This window comes from Polypterus senegalus, chromosome 10 (assembly GCF_016835505.1).
Source record: "Polypterus senegalus isolate Bchr_013 chromosome 10, ASM1683550v1, whole genome shotgun sequence".
NCBI lineage: Eukaryota > Metazoa > Chordata > Cladistia > Polypteriformes > Polypteridae > Polypterus > Polypterus senegalus.
Genome location: NC_053163.1, coordinates 93322527 through 93348133, shown reverse-complemented (window position 1 = coordinate 93348133; position 25607 = coordinate 93322527). Strand labels below are relative to the sequence as shown.

General features: G+C 39.1%; 1 protein-coding gene across 1 annotated transcript in view; it reads right to left on the bottom strand.

Annotated features, from left to right (window-relative positions):
* The window catches only part of gpc3 (glypican 3), a 442344-nt gene that overhangs the window by 39307 nt on the left and 377430 nt on the right, over positions 1–25607 (bottom strand). The window contains exons 4-5 of the mRNA XM_039767661.1: positions 10911–11047; positions 3251–3376 (exon numbers count right to left, since the gene is read on the bottom strand). Of these exons, the coding sequence (XP_039623595.1) occupies positions 3251–3376; positions 10911–11047 (263 nt within the window). The remainder of the gene's footprint in view (positions 1–3250; positions 3377–10910; positions 11048–25607) is intronic.

Genomic DNA, 25607 nt, shown 5'->3' with positions numbered 1-25607 from the left:
TTCCTAATACAAGAAATTTTATAAGGTGAAATAAAGAACAAAAAAAAAAAAAAACTAAGCTCTGTTGAGCTTATAAATATCATGTCAATATATCTGTCGATATTCATGTCAGGGGAAATGTGGAAGTCGCTAAGCCTTGTACTATGGTAGCGTGAAATAACACAAGGGGGGCACGTCAATCATGTGGGTCAAGCACTGACATTCAACCATCTCATGCACAAGCAACACAAAAAAAATATGTGTGCAAAGAAACCCACTTCTACTGTCCCAACTGCAAATTTAGGTTGTGAGTTGGTGACTCTCTCAAAACAAATCACATGAAGGACGCATACTAAACTGCATCAGCAGAGCACTGGCAACTAGCCATACCTTTTCTACTGTTATTGTATATATATCCTTCGATATAAAAGCGGTCGGGTGTCCTTCCATCCTGTGAGAGCTACGCAGGTGTGGAGTTTCACACACACCCCGTCCATTTTGCAATGCACGATGGGATTTGTAGTTTCGTTTTTCCAGGTAAAAGATGATTTTCTACTCCAGACTGTGTGATATCTTCTTCTTCTTTCTTACTATATAAAAGCGGTCGGGATTGTCCTTCCGTTCCATGAGTGGAAAGTGTAGTGGTATTCCGCTTATCACAGACTTACTACTTGCAGCTTACGGTACGAAGCGACATGATGTGAGCAGAGTTCTGGTGCTCACATCGTTCCCTTGCTTTTGTGTGCGATGTGCTGGAAAAATAGACAAAATTATGTCTCTCGAAATAATTAATGTTGATGGAGTACAAATGCCTCACCGCGGAGTAAATATCAGGGGGGTTCAAAAGGGCGACCTCAATATAGAAAAAAAGTTTAAATTTCATCACAAAAATAACAGAAACTACGAGTATTAAAGTAATACCGCTCAAATGCAATATAACCAAATTAATGAGTTTGTATAAAATATCAAATTGATCTACATATTGAATTGCCTTAAGAAGTGGTCAACTTAAAAGTCGGTCGCCTTAAAAGGCAGGTCAGCCTAGTTGTATTATATATGTTGACGTTAATATCAATAACATCAATAACATCTTTTTTTTAAAATAAATTGTGTTTCTGTGTGGATTTTAGGGGGCCCAGGCCCCTCATGGACCCCGTGATCATCAGTGGAGACTGTGTGCAGAGGGTACAGACCTATAAATACCTGGGAGTGCAGCTGGATGATAAATTGGACTGGTCTGCCAATACTGATGCTCTGTGTAAGAAAGGTCAGAGCCGACTATACTTTCTTAGAAGGTTGGTGTCCTTCAACATCTGCAATAAGATGCTGCAGATGTTCTATCAGATGGTTGTGGCGAGTGACCTCTTCTACGCGGTGGTGTGCTGGGGAGGCAGCATAAAGAAGAAGGACGTCTTACGCCTGGAAAAACTGGTGAGGAAGGCAGGCTCTATTGTAGGAATAAAGCTGGACAGTTTGACATCTGTAGCAGAGCAACGGGCACTAAGCAAACTCCTGTCAATCATGGAGAATCCACTGCATCCACTTAACAGTGTCATCTCCAGGCAGAGGAGTAGCTTCAGAGACAGACTGCTGTCACTGTCCTGCTCCACTGACAGACTGAGGAGATTGTTCCTCCCCCACACTATGCGACTCTTCAATTCCACCCAGGGGAGTAAATGCTAACATTATTCAAAGTTATTGTCTGTTTTTACATGCATTTTTATTACTCTTTAATTTATTTTTTATTTTTTTGTATCAGTATACTGCTGCTGGATTATTTGAATTTCCCCTTGGGATTAATAAAGTATCTATCTATCTATCTATCTATCTATCTATCTATCTATCTATCTATCTATCTATCTATCTATCTATCTATCTATCTATCTTTCTTTCTTTCCAGGGGTAAACATAATACTATGGAGGCTTTAGAAAAATATTATGTGTAGTACAGTTTGTATCATGTCATATCAGGTGTTGAACACATTCTAAGATATCTGAAACTCAAACATGAATGTTACAGTACAGCTCTAGCTGGTTCGTGGCACTCAAGGACAGTGCCATTAAAAAGACATCACCATGCAGTGATAAAGTGAGCTTTTATAAATATAATTATTCACATTTTGTAGTCAATAAAAAAATAATCATCACAAAAAAGGGCCTCATATTCAAAGCATATCAAATCTAAACAGATTAAATTTGTCTTTCTTGGCTTTTGCTTACACCTGTCTTCAGGAGATTGTCATTTCTGATTCTGCCTACTGCCTGGGATTTCATGGGGCGTATGGTCTTCAGCTACACTAGGCTATGCTGCAATATAAAGGCATGCTGAGCTTTCCTTTGGTCAGATTAGTAGTTCCTGAAGTTTTTAAAGTACCCCTTTAGGCTATAGAGCAGTGGACACATTGCCTGAAGACCAAAAATTCCCAGTTATCTGGAGACACACCACATACCACCTGTCATATAAAGGGTGAAGCAAGAATGACCTTGTCATACTGCTTAATTGCTGACCTTAATATAGGTGGCAATTTCAAGTATCATAAAAAAAATCAAACTTAATGTCAACAGCCCCCTAACTATCATAAAATGTAGTTTATAAGAGAAGCAGTATGGAGATTCTAGTATAATTAAGCCCCAAGCCAAACTTTGTTTGACGTTAGTTAAATCCCAGTTTTTTAGATGTTGAATCACTTGTGTTTTCCAGAGACACAATGACAGAATTGACCATTGACACTGGACTTGGTTAACTTCAGGTTTGAACACCAATACAAGTGTCACAGGAATATCAGCACCAAATTCAGTTGTGGTCAGTACTGGGAGCAAAGGAGGAAATTTGGTTGGCTTCTAATTGTAAAGAAACCTCACTTTTAGAGTTGCCATTATTATTAGATAAATCTGTTCATTGTCAAAAATGTACAACAACGAGGAATAAATACTTTTTCACAGCACTGTATATGCGTGTGCTCTCTGAGTTAATTCAAAATTACTTCAGTTATTTGTTTTATAATTCCTTCAGTTTTTAAATATAATAACAATGGATTTTTCAATAAATTGTATTCTGTTGATTCTATGGAATTATGTTGAAATAGAAATTTCAAATAGAAGAGGACCGAGGGTGGTTAATATCAAATTTTCCATTCTTCCCATTCTTCTGTGTCTTATGACCTTAGAGCTATCAGCACAAGACTCAACAGTTTTGAAGTTTCAGGGTGTATGCTTCCATTTTTGCCAACATTTCTATATTACATTTCATTGTCCACTATGTTCACCTCACCTTTCTGTCATCTCTTGACCATTCCAGCAGTAGGAGTTATTTTGCATGACCGACTCGTGGTTGCATAACGTCTCAGGAAGGGTGCTGTAGAAATTGCTAAAACTTCGCAAGCTGATAATGAACTCCCTAAAAAAAAGAAAAGATAAACTTACACATTTAGAAGGTCACTTGGACAATACAAAATCACTTATCTGGACAGCAGTAGAGATTAGACACTTCAAAGATACCAAAGGGTAAAGCATAGGTGGAGACCAACTGTCCATGGCATGACTGAACAAAATGACATAAATGCAGGGAAAAGAAACACATCCACACAAGTCTACACATCATGTGGAAGTTCTTCTCAGCATTTCATGGCCACAGACAACCTGAACACGCAGAGGTTTTTGAAAACCATTAAAATTATGAGTGCCTCTTAGAGGGGTGAATTTTGAGAGCTTGGTACAGCCAGCTCTAGCAACATCTGCACCACTTCCAAAATAACAAAATTATCTTTACCTTTATGGGAAAAATGGATATCAGAAGCTAGAAGAAAAACTTCAGACAAAAGCAGTTTTCTCCTTAATGTACTTGAATTAATTCTTTCAGCTAATAATTCAGTCTTTTGATATCTTCCCAAAATGCTATTTAGAAAATGTGAACTCTGCATTGTGAAGCCTTGAGATATGCCACGACCCCTTGAAAACATCCACAGTGGAACACAAGATGTGCTAAATATTAAAGGTAATCTTTCCAGAGTAGTAAACAGATAAAAACATCTGTGATAAGAGGGACTCATTGAACTATCACACACTCCTGTAAAGTGACCTCATCTCCATATACTATGAGTACATCAGACAAGTATACTGTATATGTAGAGAATTTAAACTGCAAACGTGTAAACTCATACGCTCTACCCTAATGTACACTTTATGCCTGTCATTAATTTCAAGTTTAATAATAATGAACACACTTACATATCAAGTATGAAAGGTTTCTTTCTGCCCTGTAGTGGGCCAACTAAACTTCATCTCCAAACAAGGTTTCTGTTTAGGTAAAGATGGCCTGACATCTCTGAAAGAATTTACCAAGAAGGTTGTAAAGCAGTTTTGATTGGGACAATGCTGCTTGGGAACACACATAATACAGAGTGAGTCCAAATTATGTTAACATTTGAATGGCGGAAACAATTTAGTCATAAAACATACTTCATATGTGCAAGATGATTTACAGGAATGTCTCAACCTGTTTGCCATCATGTTCAACACAGGTACCATATGTGGCACATAAATTGTAAACAAAAATTGTATACAAGTATATACATAGCAGTGCCATTAGTGTTAACATAATTTTTTTTCACCCTGTATATGATGTTAGTGCAAAGACTGAAAATTGACAACAATGAGCAAAAAAAAAAAAAACTGTATAAAAACTGACCTCCCAGAGCAGCCTAGAGCTTCACTTTGCCAAATAATCTGTAAAATAAATTGTTTATTGCCACAAGTGAAATTAGCGCTATAAGCACATATATTTTCATCTCATCTTCAATCTTTTTCTCCATAGGTAAAAGCATAGCAAAATGTATTCTAGTGCAGATCATGGAAATTGAAGGGGCATGGTAGAGAACACTTAACCTGCAAGCACTTTGAAATCCCTTCTCCACTACTAAAATCCATCGGCCTGGGTATTTAGTCGGTGAACCTCCTGAAAAAATCTTGCTTTGATTAGAATACGGACCTGGGGGAAGTAAGTGTAGATGGTGTTGCCTCTGACTCAATATGAGCCGTACAGTATGTCGTGGAACCAGCAGGATGAATGTGGAGGCAGGCAGTCTGTAAGGAAGGAGCCCTGGAAGACAGGGGTGGTGTTGAAGGGTGGCAGAGGAAGGATATAATGGATTCAGCTGTGCAATAACCTCTAGGGTGCATATTCTTCTCTTTCCACCACCCCCCCTCCCCAAGAAAAACAACTAATACTACTTACTTTCCACCCCAAAAACATTATAATCCTCCAAAAATCCAGTTTTAGTGAGTTTTGCATTATACACTTTGTGGTAGTAGCAAAACAGCAACATCATCACTGAGCACAAGGCAGGAGCAAACCTAGGGCAGGATACAAATACATTGTGGGGTCCATGCCACACAGACACTATCGTCAACACATCCATATACTATTCAGCCAATTTATTGTCACCAACTAACCTAACATGAACATCTTAGGAATTGGAGAAAAAAATGGAGAGCCCATAAAATAGTCTACAGTAGCATGAGCAGAATGTACAATGTCCATGCAGGCAGTGCCTGGAATTCAAAAAGGTCTGAATCAATGTTTCCTTGCAAATTTTTCTTTGTGTGAGCAAATAGTTCTGTTTTTGAGTACCAGTGTTAGCAATGTGTTTCTGTATATATCACAAAAAAATCACATATATGATTATTTATTGTATTGCATATTTAGTGTAATGTATCTAGAAATTAACTGAACTGATATAAAAAATATTTTTCAAATAAGTTTATTTCTATTCTAAATTTCACCAAATATTCCGACAATTTCTCTTTAGACCTTTTCTGTGTTCCATAAAGTATAATCTCTATCACACTAACATTAAAACTGAAAGAGTTTAATTCTCATCAAGTGCTTGACATTAGACTAAACCCTTCTTCACAGTCAACACTAAAGACCTGCTATGTGCCACAAATGTCCAAAAGTGAGACAACCCCTTCAAGATAATCCTTTTCTCAAGCAAATTTTGCAAATGAAACCATTCACCTACAATTAGTTAAGATTTTTTTTCCCAGAAGCCCATGCTGTAAGGTAAGTCTGTTTAAACAAAACATTTTGTACACCATTCTGTCTTAAACCCCATTCACCATTTCTTCGATGTACTACTTGAACTCTTAATAGCTTTGTACTTGGACATAGTTAAAGTGACAAAAAACAGCACAGACCATTTCGTATAGTGTCATTTTTAAAATGTGGTCAGTAATTGAATTAATTTAATTTATTTTTATTGAATTTTTGATAGTTTAACTGTTTGAAATTCAGGACTTTTTGTGAGAAACCATGTAAAATCTGTAAGCGATGTACGAGTGATCACTTGTGCGCTCAGCTTAGAGGAAACACCGGTCTGAATACTTAATCAAACAGCATGGTTCAGCTGGTTTAATTGTATCCTCACTATTATTAGTGCATGTTTTTCTTCACATTATGATTTTGCCATCCTATGTCACACTTTACTCCTTGGCATCCCTTTGCCAACATGAACACCTGTTACACAACAGCAGATCAGTTCTCATACCTTTCAATTCTCATTTAGCTACCTGCCTTAAGTAGTGACACCAACTCTTGGCTGACTCTCTCCTCTGGTACACCTCGAGATTCTGTCTGGACCAGTTTGGCTCAATACCCGTATGTTCCCATTGCGATGCTTTATGCTACCTTGTGTGCTGATGATACTCGGCTCTATAAAAAGACCACACATGTGCCATAGTCAAGCTCCCTTCCTCATTCAGCAACATTAGTACAGAGGCAGTGAACAAAACTCAACAGTTTCTTCTGGGATTTCAGCTTTACTCAAAAATCTTCACTTCTTTTGAAACTTATAACCTGAACAGATTCAGCCACTGTGTGCTTTTTATCTATGTCTTTGGTGTTAATGGAGTCTGGCACCATCATCTATGCTTGCCCGTGTGGTTTTTATAAGGGGGGGGGGGGCTTTGTCTTGCATTTTTATGGTGAAGAAATCCTCTCAATATTCTATGACCATCCTGGTAATGACTTCCTGGAGGACAATACAGGATTACTGTACATCTCCTAAAAATAAACACATTGCATCAGCCAGCCCTTCAATCTGCCTCCAAAAGAACACGTGGAGGACATTCTGGGTGCCCAAGAAAAGATCATTTCACACCCTCTTTAGACCATTGCCATCAATGAAAAATTAATGAACAATGCCTGTACAACAGGTACAACAGGAGACCATTGGGCACCTGAGTGACTAAATGAAATGGCACACAGCCATTTTTACTGCCAACTAAAGGAGTGTCTTTGGACAAATAAACACCTTTAGAACATCCAGCCTCCACACTGAAGGACACATTTGTAAATTAAAACAGGGTTAATGAGCTGTGAGGTTGAAAACACTATAAACTGGGCCACCATGTCGTCCAGTTCCTCCTACCTGTGATCCTTCTCTGCTAATGAAGGTGTGGGGAGTGGGGGAAGAAGGATCAACAAGATTAATATCTCAGGGGCTTGTGCCACAAAGACAGACTTATAAATCTGAAGCTCTGAAGTCTCAACAGAGGCAGGGTAAGGAGAATTTTAATAGAAAACTTGAAGATTCTTGAAGGGTATTAGCAAGGTTAACTACACTAATTATTTTTCACAAGGGACAGGCAGTTCAACCCAAGGCAATGGAGTGAAGCTAACAAAAGTTGTCCAGAGTAGAGGGATCTTGGGAGATTTTTGCATCAAGTGCTGAAAATAATGAGAAACTCACTGAGTGAACCAGGCTGAACACACTCAGGGATGCAGTGGGCACCTTGGGGGCTGTGAATCATGGAGGTCCCAAGACTTGCAGTGATTACAATTCCATAATGTGGAGTGCTACAACTAATCGAAACACCCACTGTGCATGTTCAGTTTATTAATTATAACCCAAGTTTGCAGATTTATTGAAGATGCTTAGTGGCTAAAAATAAAATAATTACCCTTTCTCGCTATTAGATTAATAAAGCAATTAATTTCAACATTTAACTGCTATTGACTGAATGACAAGTTTCACTAAACGGTAGTGGAATGAATAAAATACCATGCAGACACCTTTAATGGGGGATTTAATTTCTATAGGACCACATGGGGCCACTTCTTAGATAAAAGGCTTAGAGGAATTCTTGAAAGGCCTTTCAGCATTTTATGGAGCATCGCTACAGAAATTTAGAGGACATTTTTTTTCACACAAGTATATTAATTAAATCCTGACAATGATATGCTACCTGTTAATAAAGACTGCCTGAACGATGTATAATTTAATATTAATTAATATTTAAATGAGGCACTCCATAATGTGTTAGTGGTTTACTTCACTCTTATAATGGGCTTCATCAATATGCATTTTTCTGGTCATTTAAATGTAGCTGGTGTGTCACAACAGCTCAGTGGTTAGTGTTGCTGCTCAGTCTCTGGTTTATATTCCAAGCCGTGCCCAGATGGATTCTGCACATTCTCTCTGTGTCTGGTGAATTTTCCTCCCAGGTCCAAAAGATGTGTACATTAGGTTGATTGATGACTCTAAACTAAGTGAATGAGAGTGGATGTGTGCTGAGTGTGCCCAGTGATGGATTGGTGCTCTCCCCATAATCGTGAACTGGGTTTATATTGATTGTTGGAGAAGCAACTGATTTACGGGTCGCATATTAACACACCGTCCAGTGCCACTGCCTTTTAACTCCAGGGGCTAGGATTCCGTTCACTTGGGATCCATGTGGCATTCATACAGTTGTATTACTGATGCTCTGAAACCGATTCCCAGCTTGGCTATTGTTTTGATGTACTGTAGAGACGTTTATTGCGTGGATGCAACTATTATTTTGAAATGTTCTCTTTATGAGTTCTGTTAGGTTACTATATAAAGATGTGTGTATGTTAGCTACTTTACATGTAGTTCTGTGAGTGACACAGTAAGTTGAACTTCCTTGAATTCTCTGTAGTTCAGTTACATAATGGAATGTAGACACTGTAATGGTATCATCATCTATCATCATCTACTCCACATCTCTCTTCATTTACTTGGAAAAGTGCAAAACCTCATTGACACCACTTTCATCCAAGCCGTTAGAAATAGAAGGTAAGTTGATCAAAAGAAAAACTACAAGCACAGACAGATGACAAACGGGTTCAAGATGTTAAAAAAGTACTTTCTCAAAGCTTTTCCACAAGGCTATTGCTTTTATAATGTACAGTACTTTGTACATTTGATGAGCACTACTGAACAACTAAAAGATATTATAACTTCCACAAGATGTACAAGACTCCACTATTAACCACACATACACAATATCAACAGCTCCTTATCTTTTCCATCCATGGGAGCCACTGTTGATAACCCCCAGGACATGGCGCCTATACATTCAGAAATCATGATCAAGTTTATCATAGATAGCAGAAAGATTCAACCAGATTTTACACAAGCCTGACAATGTTAGAATGTTCTAACATTAAAACACAATTACCACTGTGTTCACTACAAACAACAGGCAATGCCAACCCAAACATATTTAGTCATTTATCCCAAAACAAACCTTGACTCCAATCCACTTTAAGCCCTCATGCTGGCCTGATTGTTTTCCATTTCCTTTTATCTGTATTGCACTAGTTTTCTGTATAATTTTATAATACACAATCCAAATCCAAAGACATGCCGGTTAGGTGGAATGTTGTTGCTAAATTGCCCCCATAATTATATATATGTGTATGTGTGCATTCATCCTGCAATAGGCTGGCACCCTGTCCTGGGATTGTTCCTGTCTTATGGCCAGTGCTTGATGCAAGACCCTGTTCCAGATAAGGGAGTTTAGAAAATAAATGGATGGATGGATGAATGTTATAATATGCAGGAGATAAGAATTATGTTTCTTCCCAAATCCCAAAGATGAGTGTCTTGGACAAACTGCATGGACTAATTTGATACCACTGCATTGTGTTGAATGTTTAACTTACCTTGATGTGTTCATTGAACGCCCCTTATGGTCGAGCCATTTCTTGTTTAGTGCATTATTGCAAATTTGTCCACACACTCTTCAGTCTGTGTTCAGTGATGTGCACTACACAAAAATACATTGAACTGAAATGGAAATGAAATGGCAGCTCATAAGAGTGAAGGTGGATGTTTGCATTGGTGTGCCTTGGCAGAGATCAGTGTCCACTCCAGTGCTAACCCCTGCCTTGCAACTCATGCCACTGGGCAGGCTTCAGCTTCTGGGGACTGTGTACATGAATAGCAGAAAATGTATTTAAGCACTTGCCTGATGTATTCATTAAAATACAAAATTATACTTAATATATAAACCATGAAATGTTTTTCATGAAGTTTTCGTTCTCATCGAATGCCTCTTATTCTCCAGTCCTCACTTTTGCTGGTCCAAATCAAACTATCTGTCCACTTTATTTTGGTGAGCCTTTGTATAAGTCAACACTACAAACTGTACAAGATGCACGGCTCCTCACACTTTACAGTCATTTGGGAAATAAAAGAACTGATGGCAGGGGAGTCGCAGGATGCTTGCAGCCCACCTCCATCCATTCTGAGCTATCAAGAGTGATGGGAACAGCCAGAAATGAGCATTCATATTACAATGAAGCGTGGGCTAGTTCCTTCTAGTGGTCTAAATTTAGCATGAAACACTGAAATTGACTCTTGTTTTTTTCTCTCCTTGAAAACCCCTGGGAGTAGACATGAACATAGGCAATTAGCAATGTCTGTGTTCCATTCTTGGTCTCAGTTCACTGCAGATTTCTATTCCTCCTTCTCAGGCAAAGACATGGTGTCCTTTATCTATCTTCTTCTGCGATGTCACTTCACATAAAGATGTGCACTCTCAGTGCTTTCCTAGGCAAACTGTAAAACTGAGACCCTGAAGTCCTCACTCATACGGGCCGACAACAGAACGACAGTCATTCTTACCTTCTCCTCCCAGACAGGGTTTCTTTTGGGTCAATGGGGGCATTCTTGATTCTACGTGGTTCCTCCACTGGCCGTGTCACTGGTATGTGGGCAGAACGGACCAACCTCTGAGGAGCATTGCCACACACATTGCTGACCTAGAGGAAACAAGACAGGACATCTGTTAAACCTTCACAATGTGCAAAAAGCCTCAGTATGGAAGAGAACACAAATTACTAATAAATCTGCCAGGTCTTTAAAAAATAAGGGGGCATACAGAAATTCATTGCCAATTCAGCAGTGTAACTAAAAGTGAAGGCGCCTGCTCTGCCTCTCTGTCGTCAAATGCAATTAAAAAACGGTTCGCAGCGCCTAAGAAACTTAGTGGAGGAGATCGGATCAGACAGAGGGATATACCTTCATTTAACATTCAGGCCACTTTTATCAGCACAATGACTTTTTCATTAATATAACAAATTAGTTCCAATTACTTGTTCAGCTGCAGGCCCTCTGCTCACCACTCTTTTGTGCAAGTCTGTGTACAGTCTCTCGGCATTGTTGTTTTAGACGCCTCATAAAGTAAGGGCTGAAGGGGGAACTTTAAACAGACCTTGAAATTATGCAAGGAGGTGCAAAAGGCGCATCTCCGAGACAGATATAAAAGCACACAGCGGCAGACTCTCTTCAGGTATAATAAAAACGCTAATGCATGGTAATGTTTAGCTTGTGGTTAATGATTTGCCATTTTAATTTCCCCAGGGATTGATTAGTGACTTAAATCTGCCATACTGCTAACATCTAATTGTATTGCTCTTCTAAGTGAATAGTGTTACGCTCTCTCCACTGCATACAAATTATTGAAAATAAAGGCCTTTAGCTGTGCTGGACATCTTCATTACACAGAATGGACAAACAATTGGCTTTAGTATCACTAGAAGGTGAGAAGCTTGCATGACCATGCCACTGGTCAACATCCTTTGAAAAATCCAAACCAGTTACAATTCCAAGGTGGGGTGCAAGATGCAAACCAACACTGGACAGAGTGACAGGCCACTGAAAGGCCCACTCACACACCAGCACATGCACTCATACAGAGCACATTTACAGTTGCCAATTAACATAACCTGCTCATCTTTTAGGGATGTGACCCACAAAGACATGGGAAGAACATGCAAACACCACATGGACAACAACTGGACATGGGATTCAAGCCCAAGATGAGGTGGAATTACACGGGGAACAAAAAATGTAGAAATGGCTTACTGTGACAAAGAGCTCTTCTGTACCCAAAACACTTGGACAGAAGAGCAATCTCACTATTGTATTTTCTGACTGAACAACCTGATTAAGGTTCACACAACACTACCTGATATTCTTTATTGTTGCACTATAACTGAGTAATCTGCATGACAATAGTACATCCTAACTTTAAGCACCCACCTTCTTGAAACCTTCTTGAAACACAGGCCTGAATAGAAGTCATAGTAAGAAAGTCAAATATATAGACAGTTCAAGTAAAGGTCCATATTTACATTGAAAAAAGAACAGCCACTGGCACAGGGACAGACAAAATGTTCTGTGTATTCATAGTGTAGTAGCTAGCACATTCATCAGAGGTACAGATGTTTCACTACAGTTTTGAACAACTAATGTGTGCTCAAAGTGGATGACAGCCTCACTACAAATAACTAGTGATAACAGAAAGATGGCATTGGTGTGCACCTGCAGAGTTTCTGGTCAACTGACGATAATGAAGAAACCTCAAGATCAGGTCAGCCGAACTTGTAGGTGCCATCTTTGATATCAGTCAGTGCATATTGACCACAGACTATTGGTGGGCCAGTGGCTGAACACATTACTTTCTAGTGGCATTAGGGTAATCTCTAACTAAGGCACACACAGAGTGCTCATATCTACAGTGAAGCAGTAATACTTCATTGTGGCCTGGACAAAATGTTTATATCTTCAACTAGTAGGGAGTAAAGCGCAAAGTTGGGTCACTCAAAGAAATCAGTTGATATTCTGCCCTGTTGTAGTAGTTACAAATTTGATGTGACCTTTCCAACAGATGCAACAGTTGATAGTGGAGGCTAACACCTACAACGGTTAGACTGGTCTTCACAGTCTCTGTGTGCCCTTATAAGACAATGGCAGTATGGGAATGCCTCAGCCATACAGACACAGATCATAACAAGACCTTTTTCTGTCCAGGACTAAAGAAAGCACGCCAAACGTCAGGCCATTCTGCGTTCTTAGAATGGTCCTCATTCTGCAGATTGGCAATATAAAAGCAGACCGCCTTGCTCAGAATTACCTAATGCATAGAAGTGCAAAAACCATCTTGTGGTGCAGTGGTAGTGCTGCTGCTTTGCAGTAAGGAAACTGTGGAGGATTATGGGTTCGCTTCCCGGTTCCTCCCTGTGTGGATAGCGCTTTGAGTACTGAGAAAACCGCTATATAAATGTAATGAATTATTACTTATTATTATTAAAAGATGTCAGAGTTATCAATTCAATCAAACTAAAACTGTTACCAATAATAATAATCCAGCCTTTCATTTTCATTTTCTGAATTGACATTTTACATTATATTGTCAAAGAGCAGACAAAGTCAGTCCCATCTGGGAGGGACAGAATAAACAAATATTCACTCATAGTGGACCAATTTACAGTTCAAAATTAATCCTACATACATAAATTTGAAATGTGGGAGGAAAATGGAATACTCCAAAAAGAAAAAAAAAAACAAAAACTCCCATGAACACATGCAAAATATGCAAACTACACAAAGCAAGCAAGCAAGCAGACAGTCTCAGGTTTCTGGAGCTGTACAATCCCCACCTTTCTTCTATATTAATAAATATATATTTATCTTTCTTGTCCTTAAAGTCTGTTTACCTTTTTGATAAGTTCAACCAAAAAGAGATTTTTATTTTTACCACACTGCCATTTTTCATAGCTCCCTGACATGAGGTGTGTCCAGTACCACATGATTATTCATACGGTTCATAGGACAGGTCTGATCCTTATTCCAACTCTGGGCTCTAAATCTGGCTTGTGTTTTTCAAACCAGGTCCTAACCAGGCTTGCTGTTGTTTCTCCACTGCATGTTCTCATTGTACTGAAGTGGAGATGACTTCCTATGCAGGTTCCATAATACACAAGTGAGCAAGTAAAGCTTTATAAGTAAACAATGACCCAATTTTTAAATGGACATTCACTGATTTCTGTTGTTGCTTTTGAGAAGTTTTCTTGTTTAATTCAAAAATAAAACTGTATTATAAGTAACATACCGATGAAATCAAAAGTCAAACATTTGGTAATGTTAGATGTCTTGGTCAAATGGTTTCCTCTGTGCATACATAGATGGCCAACGTTAGTGATGCCAGGTGGCCATACTTAAAGAACAAGAGACCATTCAGTCTATCAAGCTCATCTGGGGCCTCATGTATAAACAGTGTGTACGCACAAAAATGTTGCATAAGCCTGTTTCCACGTTCAAATCACGATGTATAAAACCTAAACTTGGCGTAAAGCCATGCACATTTCCACGGTAGCTCATACCCTGTCGTACACAAGTTCTCCGCTCGGTTTTGCAGGCTGGCAGCACCCATTGTCAAAGCAGTGCTACTGTTCCTGTGTGGTTTCCCTTTCTTTTTTAGATCCACATCCCTGACGCGCATTTATAAATACACTGAAATTAACCGCATACGTGGAAATTGGCGTTTGCACAGATTTATGCATCTGGATTTTTTTGTGCATAAGCAAATTTCTGCTTTTGTGCTTACTCCAAATTATAGTGTGAATTCTACGCATGGCGTTATGCATGAGGCCCCTGGTCAACCAAAAGCTAAGCTGTCCCAGTATCTCACCAAGACATTTTTAAAAGCTCCCAAGGTTTCTACTTCAGCTACATGACTTGGTAGTTTGTTCCAGATTTTCACAACCATTTGTGTGATGAGGTTCTTCCTTGCTTCAGTTCCTAAATGAATTCCTTTCTCATTCCCACTGCAGTCCTGGAGTATGTGGTTCATAATTATATTGAAGGAATTCAGAAAGTCAAGTTTTACTCATGCCTTTGAGAATTTTGAAGGCCTGGATTAGGTTTCCATGTACCTTCTCTGCTTAAGGCTAAACTAATATTGTTGCTTAGTCATGCCTTTAAGTACAGGGTCCATTTGGTTGCTCTTTAATTTGGGAAAACAATGAGCCTGAAAATGTTTCTTGTGTTTGGGTTATTATTAAAGAGTATTTGGACTATTTTACAAAGTGTTTAATTATCCCATAATAATTCATCACCTCATTTCACACTGCTATGGTCTCTAATTTCCATCCATCCATTATACAACCCGCTATATCCTACCTACAGGGTCACGGAGTTCTGCTGGAGCCAATCCCAGCCAACACAGGGCACACACGCATGTTTAGGAGACAACTAAAGGGCTTGAATACATGTAATTCCACGCCAGACCAGGGGGTGGTGAAGTGCACTAATTCTCTCTCTCTCAATCTCTTGCAGACCATTCTAGGGAAATCTCACCCAGCTCAGGGGCAGCCAACAACGTCACTTCCAGTTCCGGTCCTGATGACATCACTTCCTTTACTGGCCTTTAAAACCGCCATCTTGTCGAGAATAGGGCAGTTCTGCTTTGGACAATGTTGCATGAACATGTCTGAGCTTTGGCATCAGTTTTGCATCCGGGAAAAATTATACGGGTGGCTGCCCCAAACCTTCGCAATGTCTTATGGTCATTCTTCCTACAATATATTTTTCTTTTCATGTTATCAAATTTTATTAAGTACATATGCATATGCAAGGGACAGTTGATCAAATATAACCATGAAACTGGAGTGGGCATTAAGTCAAAGCTCCCATCCAAATGAGTCCAATCAAGCTGTATATATGACTGCCACTTAGAAATATTTGAACCAGTTGCACCACTACTTCCAGCAGCAAATAGCTCAAGAAACATAAGGTTGTTGAAAGGAGAATGTTCAGAAATAAAAGGACAGAGAATCAGAAGATTTCTAGCTCAAAGCTAGGGCTAACTTTGCAGCAATTTTGCTCAAATAGAACAATATCTTCTGAAAAGAGGAAAGAGGAAGAGCAGAAATATCTAAGAGAAGGACAACTTGAGGAGAAAATGGAATATTAGAGGATAGGAAAGAAACTGAGACACAGCTTGCCAAAAGGCTGAAACTTTAGGACATTCCCAGTTCAAATGTAGAAAAGTATCCGGTTGTTTTAGAAAAGCCAACAGAACAAAGGAGATCATTAGAAAGGCCCATAGCAAAGCGTTTGCAAGGAGTGAAATACAGGAAGGAACAGAGTACAAACTTGAGTTGTGTGTGCTGATGATTGGGATTCTTAGAAGTTAAATGGATGCTCTTAAAAGTCAGGTTTCAATCAAGAGGAATAGACAGTGACAGACTTACTGAACGGGCAAGGACATGAAGGTAGCCTTGTGTAAAAAGGCATAAGTAGCAGAGAAAGATTTCACCTGAGTGGACAGAGAATTAGAAAATGTTAAAAACGGGTGAGAGCAGATCAGTGAAGACAGAGGAATACGACAAGACTGAATAGATTGAATAGAAAATGTGCACCTAAGCAACTGAAATGTTATGAACCCTGAGTTCATCAAAAATACCCCCAAGGGTAATGATGCCAGTCTCTGTCCAGATGGAGATAAGATTACCTCCTATACAGAGACTGGGTTTTGTAAAAAGTTGGTGTGTGTGAATGCAGGCATGTTTATCTAGGCTTAATTTAGGGGACTTATATGTTAAATTCGTGGAAGGGCAGAAGTGTGCCAGATCTGGGGTGGGCCAGGTTAGATTCAGTGGAAAACTAGGATGGCGGGGGCTTCATAAATTATTTTTTAACAGAATATATTTCCTGCGTTCTCTTTATAGCTTGTAGATGATAATTCATATTTTGTTTGATGTATTTTTTCTTTCTTTCTTTCCTTCTTTTCTTTTTATTTAATGTAAAATGTTCATTCTACTGTGATGCTTTGTTGTTTTATCATTAGGTACCACCATTTTGTTATGGCTTACCAGAATGTGGTCATCCACTGTTAGCATGAAATGTTCCCGTAGGTTTACATCATTGCTGTAATCACATAAAAGCCAGCATTAAGCTGTTACATGTATCAGAGAATGTGGATAACTTCTAAAAAGCTTTTGTATGTGCTTTTCTTATGAATTCCCAGTATTAAACATTTTTACTGATTGACCTTTTGACTTAGAGTTTCGGTTTTGTTTTGGTTTACTTGCATGGTTTTATAAGTTTTTAACTAAGTTTCTTTTCCCAATCCTAAACCATTTTTGCCTGGTGTTTCCATCCTGGGGCAGAAAACAAAACCATTTAATTCATGAAAGAGCCAGAGCCATTTGTATGAACATCAGACACATGGCAGGAACCAACCCTGGATGGGGCATCAACTTCACCTCAGAATGCACTCAAACTCACTTATATGGGGCCAATTTAAAGTCAATAAATAGCTAAACAGGATGTGACAGAAAAATTGAAGTACCTGGAGAAGAAAACAATGGAGACATGGGGAGAACATACAAACAGGCAGTGACCAGGCCGGCATTTATACTCAGTCTCTAGGAAATGTGAGGCAGCACTAACTACTGCACCGCTGTGCCACACATCTATAGCAATACCTAAATATAACTTAAAAAGAACCCCTTTTCAAAAAGGTACACTTCTTTTGCAAGAAAAATATCAGGACCTCCAACTTCATATAAGAAGAAATAAAGAGTGTGTGATGTCAAGTAACTTAACAAGCAACATTCCTGATTGACAATTCGGTTAAACCCTCTTCTAACTTAGTCATGTGCTTTTACACTATTCAGAGTTAGTTCAATGCTTAATTGTGACTTATTTTGGGGAGCTAATGTGAAATTGCACTAAACTATTAATCAAGAAGCGAGTGATTCACTTGTTAAAGTATAAAAGTAGAACTGGAGCAGTACAGCTCTTGATGGAGAGTCAAGTGAAAGCAGAAAAAAGCAATGGCCAGCAGTACTGTGTAAGCTCTACAGAGCATGGAAAAGCAACAGCATGCAAAAAATGAGTCAAAGTGCCTGGGAGTGAATCTGCATAACTCGGGCGGCCAGAGGCATGATTGAGCAGCATTTTAGACAGGCCTGAGCAGTCGAGGACGCTCATTCAGACTACTACTTTTACTTAATAGGAAAACTAGTGGCCAGCAAGGGACTTCTTGAAGTGCTGTGGGATTCATTCCATTCAAAAGACATGTCTGGGTATCCCAGGATGTCGCGCTACAAGAAGCATTAAGTGATGGCACTATTTCAGTCTGGCGGGGTCTCTAGAGAGCTTTGGAATGCCTCTGCTAGCAACTCTTCACTTTTCTTTTTTGTGGAAAGGAACATTTCCAGCAGACAAGACTCACAAATTTGTTGAATAAATATTTTATAGTGTGACAGGAAAAGCACAGATTTTTTATATTACTGCATTTTTCAAAAATTTAGCCGTAGGCTCATACATAATTAATGTTAAAATATTAATCTCTGTAGAAAAAGTGTCCAATTAGGTTATGGAATCTTACAGTAGTTCATCAAGCAGTTAAACAGATTCTGAGCAAATTGGGAAGCTTGTTAAAACCTCAATGTATGAAGGCAAAACTAATACCACCACCGAACACATGAGAAGGATATAAAAATATAATGAGTGCATATTCAACATTTGCAGCTGCTATAGAAGAAGCCCTATGAGAAATACCAAGCACGATGAGGGGCTACTCAGGGGAAGTCCGCTGAAAGCTCTAAAAGCCTCATCTTGTGCTGTGTTTTAATCATGCCTCACCTCACAACATGGCCCTTACAGCCTGAGATGGCGTCTAACGCTTTTTACACACAGCCAGCATTCCGCCGACTTGTGTCTGATATCCTTACAGGAAACAGAACCCACAGAATGCTCTGCTTCACACCTTTAAAAAGGTAACACTATGCTTTTATTGGGCAGCATGGTGACATAGTGTTTAGCACTTGCCCTTGTCCTGTCTTGACCTGGCCGCTGCCTGGGTGATGTTTGCACTTTCATCTCACAGGGTTTTAAAATCAGTATTCCAGTTTTAATCCAACAATCATTATAAAAATGTTCATTTTTGTGATTAGTGATGCTCATATTGTCCTAAAATGGATGTGCAAGTGAACATACCTGGCAATATATTGATGTCTTATCCACGATTATTTCCTTTTATCCACCCCGCTATATCCTAACACAGGGTCATGGATGTCTGCTTGAGCCAATCCCAGGGCGCAAGGCAGGAAGAAATCCTCGCGCAGGGCACCAGCCCACCACAGGGTACACACACACACCCATGCAGACATGGGTAGAACATGCAAACTCCATGCAGGGAGGACCTGGGAAGAGAACCCAGGTCACCTTACTGCGAGGCAGTAGCACTACTACTGTGCCATCGTGCCACCCTTTTTCCTTTTATGTAACCCAAATCTGCCAGGAGAGGCTCTGTATCTCCAAGACAAAGAACTGGATCAAGTGTGTTGAGACTGCCTACTAGTCTCTGACATCGACTCAGTGAAATCTTTCACTACTGCTCCATGCAGATTTCCTTCACTTGCAAAATGTTTGTGGGTTTTCTTGCATGGACTGGCAATGCCCTGATTTGAATCCCATTGAAATGCTGTGGTGGGGATTTGAAATGGGCAGTACATGTAAGAAAACACAAAGAAAATGCAAATGCAAGAAGCTTGCAAGAAGTAATATCTTCTAACGGGGGAATACCGCCTTCTGAGGCCAAGGATGTACTTACTCTTCTTTAGTAGACCATTACATCTATTGATATTTGTGTTACATAAATGACTGAAAAGACAAATTTTCTTTGTGTTTTCATTTAAGTATATAATCTTTATCTGAAAGAACTGTTTTCATGAAGATCTATTGTTTGCCTGTTCAAAAATGTTGAAAAAGTCACCATTTTCCTTACTTTTTCACACAATTGTATGCATAATCACTCATACTGGGACTATTCAGTGTTGCCAGTTGATTGAACATGTACAGCTTTAGGCAGATTCCACACAGACTTGGTGACGACGACCTGAGACAGCAGCAGCAACACTGCACCTTCATGCCACTCTCATTACCTTCTACTGCTGATGCTTGGCTTTGCAAGAGGTTGAGTGTGAGTGTCTATGACAAGACCCTGTAATGAACTGGCCTTGCAAAATCTATCACTGGGGCAGGTTCTGGCCCCATGATTCGGAAATGGACTAGGTTGGTTTAAAAATGTTACTTTATGTTACTCAGTTAATCAGATCATAGTACATTTTTAATAATTATTTCTTTATATTTACAATGAAGACAGTTTGGTTAGGACACTTAGTGGCCCAGTAGTGAGAATGAACCACATCCAAACCATCATAACACACCATTCAGGTCATTCGAAAAACAAAAGAATATACCACCACACTTTCAAGAGATCATGGCAAGTAATCCACCAGAACAGATTTCATCAGTTTTACAGCCAGTTTCAAATTAACTTCTTTGGAGTTCAGCTTAATAGGAGAGGCTTCACTTAACTCTGTTAGAACTCATACAGCTCTGTTAATGGCGTCATTTTGCAGTTCTCACAATGATTCTTTCTATAGCTACTCTCAAACAAGCAATCTAACCACCCAACAGAGTAGAAATCGGTTCCACAGGACTGAGCCCCAGCTGCCTCGAGCCCAGCTGGATTAAGATAAACTGCATACTGGCAAACTCTGGGCATTGCATGCTTGCTTATTAACTCTTTCTTTGAAACTTGGTGGTCTTTGAGCCCTGGATGAAATAATTGGTCTCTGAGCGTGGCTCGAACTGAAAACAGCAGAACTGCACTGTGACATTGTCACTTGTCCTCATTTCTATCTCTTCTGTACTGTACATTGTGGCATCAACTTTACTAATTCAAATTTAATTTTCTAAAAATAGACAGGCTACTCTAGCTCTCTGACTCCGAAAAGTCTTTTTATGGGTTGAATTAAGAAAAAGTGTTAAGTACAGTGTAATAATGATAAGACACAGATATCATAAATATTTGGGGCAGCCAACGTATATTATTCCATGGCTGCAAAATAGGTTGTTCACTGGTTTGAGTCCAAGACAGAACTGACTATGAGGAGGTAAGATGGTGGCTTTAAAGGCCGTTGGTGGAATTGATGTCATTGATGCCGGAACCAGAAAGGACGTCTTCGGGACCAGAAATAACGTCTTCAGAGGCACTGGGACATGGTGGGATTTCCCAAGAATGGTCTGCAAGGAACTGAGAGAGACAGTTAGTGCACCTCGCCACCCACCTGGTCTGGTGTAGAATTACAATTACTCAAGCCCTTTAGCTGCCTCCTACTCGTACGTGTGTGACAACAGCTTTGAGAGAGAGTCCTAGAACTGTGTCAGACAATATAAGGATGAAGTCCATCCATCTATCTATCAAACATCCAACCTACTTATTCCAATTCATGGTCACAGGTAACCACAGCCTACTTTAGCACCAAGAGTTATACAGCAGGAAGCAATCCTAGACAGGGCACCTGTAAAAGGCAGATGTTGCTATTTAAAAACATAAACATTCTCACATGCCAAATGCCTGGGTGATTAGTGAATCACATTGGCCCTATCTGAGTGTGTATGAGTGTGTTTTGAGATGGCCTGGCACCTCCTTGTATCCAGGGGTGCATGGGTACGTGTTCTACCCACCACCCTTAACTGGATTAAGTGATTGTTATGTTTCATATCATACACTGGACACAGGTAATGAAAACCATGTTTTCAGTGTATTTGTTGACTTTAAGAGCAAAATAGAACTCATAGGCCACTTACTTGTTAACACATGACACCCAAACTCTTTTACACCATCAAATAAAGATGTTTACAGGCAAGTTACAAGTCTTCCGCTTGTTGTAACTAGCAAAATGATGGCATTTAAAAGCATCTTTGAGGGGTCCAATCAAAAGGTAATCATGGCACAAGGTCAGGCGTGTATTTCAATTTCAAAATGTTCCTGCTAGAGTCTTTCAAAAGCCTTGCAAACAGTATTGTCAAATAATAACAGAACACCTCATGACCGAGGCATTCAGCTTTTCCTGCAGTTGCTGGATGTAGTAGCTTACATTAATGCACACCTCAGCTTGTCTCTGATTATACACGAGACTTACTCCTTGGGATCACAATGGCAGGCTTTTCTTTAACGTGTATGTGGTAGTTTTGGTGACCGTATTGACCCTTCTACTGGAAAAAGACATTTGAAAGAGTATGTCCCAATACAATATGTTAATGAATTCAGCATGTGTGAATTCAACCTAATACTTAGCAGACTTTCAGTTATTATGGTATGTTATATAACTTTAGATTTTACATTTTACATCTCTAAAACAAAAAGCAGTAGATCTGTCTGCTAAAAATATTGTAAATGCATTTGGGAGATGGGCACATGAAATACATTTAGACAAGAATATGCCATAACCATTCAATTCCTAATGTGTCCGGTACAATGTTGCATCAAGATGTGAAGATCTCCAAGAACATCCATTCAACTTCCCAATCATGGAACTTTTTTATATTGCATCATTATAGTGAAATAATATCCCCTTTCATTAAAACTGCACAAAGTGAAGAACCTATCTGAAAGACTTTCAGAATGGCGTGGTGCTGCAGAGTCCTGGGGTCAGCCAGGATAAATGCCTTCTGAAAATTAATGACTGAACAGTCATACTCTTTGTACTGTCATCACAATAGTAAATATTGCTATCATGTCTCATCTGCCGCTGCTTAAGATTCAACGATTCAGCTACTTTTTATCTTTACTCAGATTTATACCCTGGAGTTAGTCTAGCAACTCATCTCTACTTTTTCCGTTGCACTGTTGTCTCCTTCCTGTAATGTGGAGGGATCAGTTACACACAGTATTCCAGATGTGACTTTACAAGTGTGTCATACAGATTAACACTAGAATTACCAGAGCCTACGAAAAAACTTGTATATCTGTCCCACCTTAAATCGATTCTGAAAACCTCTCCGCCAACGTCTTTTGTTAATCTAAATGTGCTGATAAAGAAAAGTTGCAAGTAGCCGGCTATTCCATCCCACACCGACTTAGAACGTGCACAAACTTCTCCCAGCTCATGCCTTGATTGATTATCTGGGAGTGAAGTGGAGTTTTAGAGTGGAAATAATAGATCATTATTTGGAATACATGCATTTCACGTGTGTTCCGTTTCTACGTAAGCTGTCGTATCAACCACCTACTGTAACTTGCTTTATTTCTTCTTCACTTATAGTCTAGAATAAAAGTGCACTTGTTTTGTCATACTTGTACACCAACATATGTTCCTGTGTTTGAGCGACATGGGTGTGCTCAAAAAATAGACGTGTAATGCCACGAAAAGTGCACGCAGGCACTGCAGTTTACAAGCATTGGTACGAGAATGCAGTCACAAGTACGCTACAGAGCTACAGCGCATCTTTATGTGAAAACAGCATTCTCAGATGGGGGGGTAGGGAAGGATCCTGAACACGATTGAGACTGAGAATGAAAAGTGAATAAAAAAAAAAAAACTAACCTTTACAAGTATCATAAATTACACCGGCTGTTACACACTGAAATCAAATGTATGTTTTTATTCTAAAATAGTAAGAATAAGAGCAGTTTACTTCTCAAGAGAGAATCGTGCGGGATCGAACTCATGACCTTTTGATTACTAGTCAGCAGCTGATACCATTACACTACAATGGCAGTTGTGACACATATGTGTCAATGTGGCATACTAAGGCAGCTTTTTTTCTGCAGTTATATTTTTGAATAAAAGCATACTTGTTGTGTTATATTTGTATCTTTTGTGAAACTGTTAATTTGATATTTGGACTTCAGGTTTCATACATTATATAGTTTATGCCTACATTTTGTCATTTACTACTACAATATGAAAAACGTTTCTGTTTTAAAAATGTGTTTACACGGATTACTGTAGAAACGGAACACACGTGAAATGCATGTATTCCAAATAATGATCTATTATTTCCACTCTAAAACTCCACTTCACTCCCAGATAATCAATCAAGGCATGAGCTGGGAGAAGTTTGTGCACGTTCTAAGTCGGTGTGGGATGGAATAGCCGGCTACTTGCAACTTTTCTTTATCAGCACATTTAGATTAACAAAAGACGTTGGCGGAGAGGTGGCAACGGTTTTCAGAAGCGATTTAAGGTGGGACGGATATACAAGCTCTGGTAATTCTAGTGTTAACTAGCACCTCCTTCTCTCCAGAGCTATGAAACCAGTATCTTCTTTTACATTAAAGATCATCTACCACACATCTGCCCAAACCATACCTGAGTTCTGTCAAGATCCATCTGTAGTGATTAAACTGATGCTATGGTATCCACTAATGCATCTAAATGAAATAAACATAAAAGAGTAGCAGCCCACTACTAGCCACTTCAGGGTCCCAAGTAGGATGTCTCCTAATTTAAATAAGGATCCTTGAATCACAAACCTATACTGAACAAATTGGGCAGTACATTATGGTGGGTACAATGGCTAGCAGAAGGAATTATACGAGTGCTGAGAGAGGGCTAATTTTTGTGACATATTTGGTAGGATCTTTAGATTATTAATCTTACTGACAGTTTACACTAAACAGTGGCTAAGCAAGTATGTTTGAGGGAAAAACATAACATGAATAGTTTTAAAATAAGGAGGAATAATAAATTACATAAAATTTGATAAATGCCAATGCTCGTATATCATGCAATCCGTCATGTTTATCTATTTGCTAATTGCTAAGTTGTTCCAATTTCGCACCCTAGCTCCTTTGTAAAAGTTGTGTCTGTACCCCTGCTTCAACTGTGTGACTCAGTTGTTTGATTCTCCAGATTCTTTCTGCTTCCTGGATTCAGTCTTAAATGCACTTCCCTTTAATTCCAGTGTTGTCAACTACATGAAATGGCCATTTCACTGAAAGAATTCCACTGGGCCAACTTTACTAATGCCTTTGAGAACTTTGAAGAACTGTAATGGGTGACTACAGAGCCATCTCTGCTGAAGACTAAAGAGGTTCAATTGCAGTGGCACACACCATTTAATCCCAGGATGTATTTAGTTGTGCTTGTCTGCACACCTTCTAGAACTGCTATATCTTTTGTGTAGTATGGTGACCAGAACTGTGCTCCAGATGCCTTCTCACCCAGGATTTATTCTTTACTGTGTCAGTTACCTGTTTACATGAAGTCATACACCTTGACACTCAAGCTTGTGTCTAGAGAAATTCATTCTCTTGTATTAATTATGAATTTTTATTCATTTCTTGCAGTTTGCCCTGTTGTTAAAAAAGTTATTTTTGTTGCAAATGTATAACAACTTTCTGCTGCTTTCCTATAAGTTTGTGTTACTAGTAAATAAAGGAGGTTTATATTGTTAAAGGACAGTTAAACAGAATGCAAGCTTCACGTGTGTTCTGCATTCAGCTGTTTTGTCCTTCTGAGATGTTTAAGATGTCACATTTGGGTATAAAAATATGTTGTATTCTAACATGCTTTGAAAGTGTCACTGAAAAGTGCTGCTGCCCCTTGCTGCAAGTATTAATAAATGACTTCCATTTGGGAATTAATATTGTGGCCTATTTTCATTCCAAACCCGGAACATACTGGGAAACACTGAGGCCTGGCAAGTAAATTTTACTCTATTCTGCAT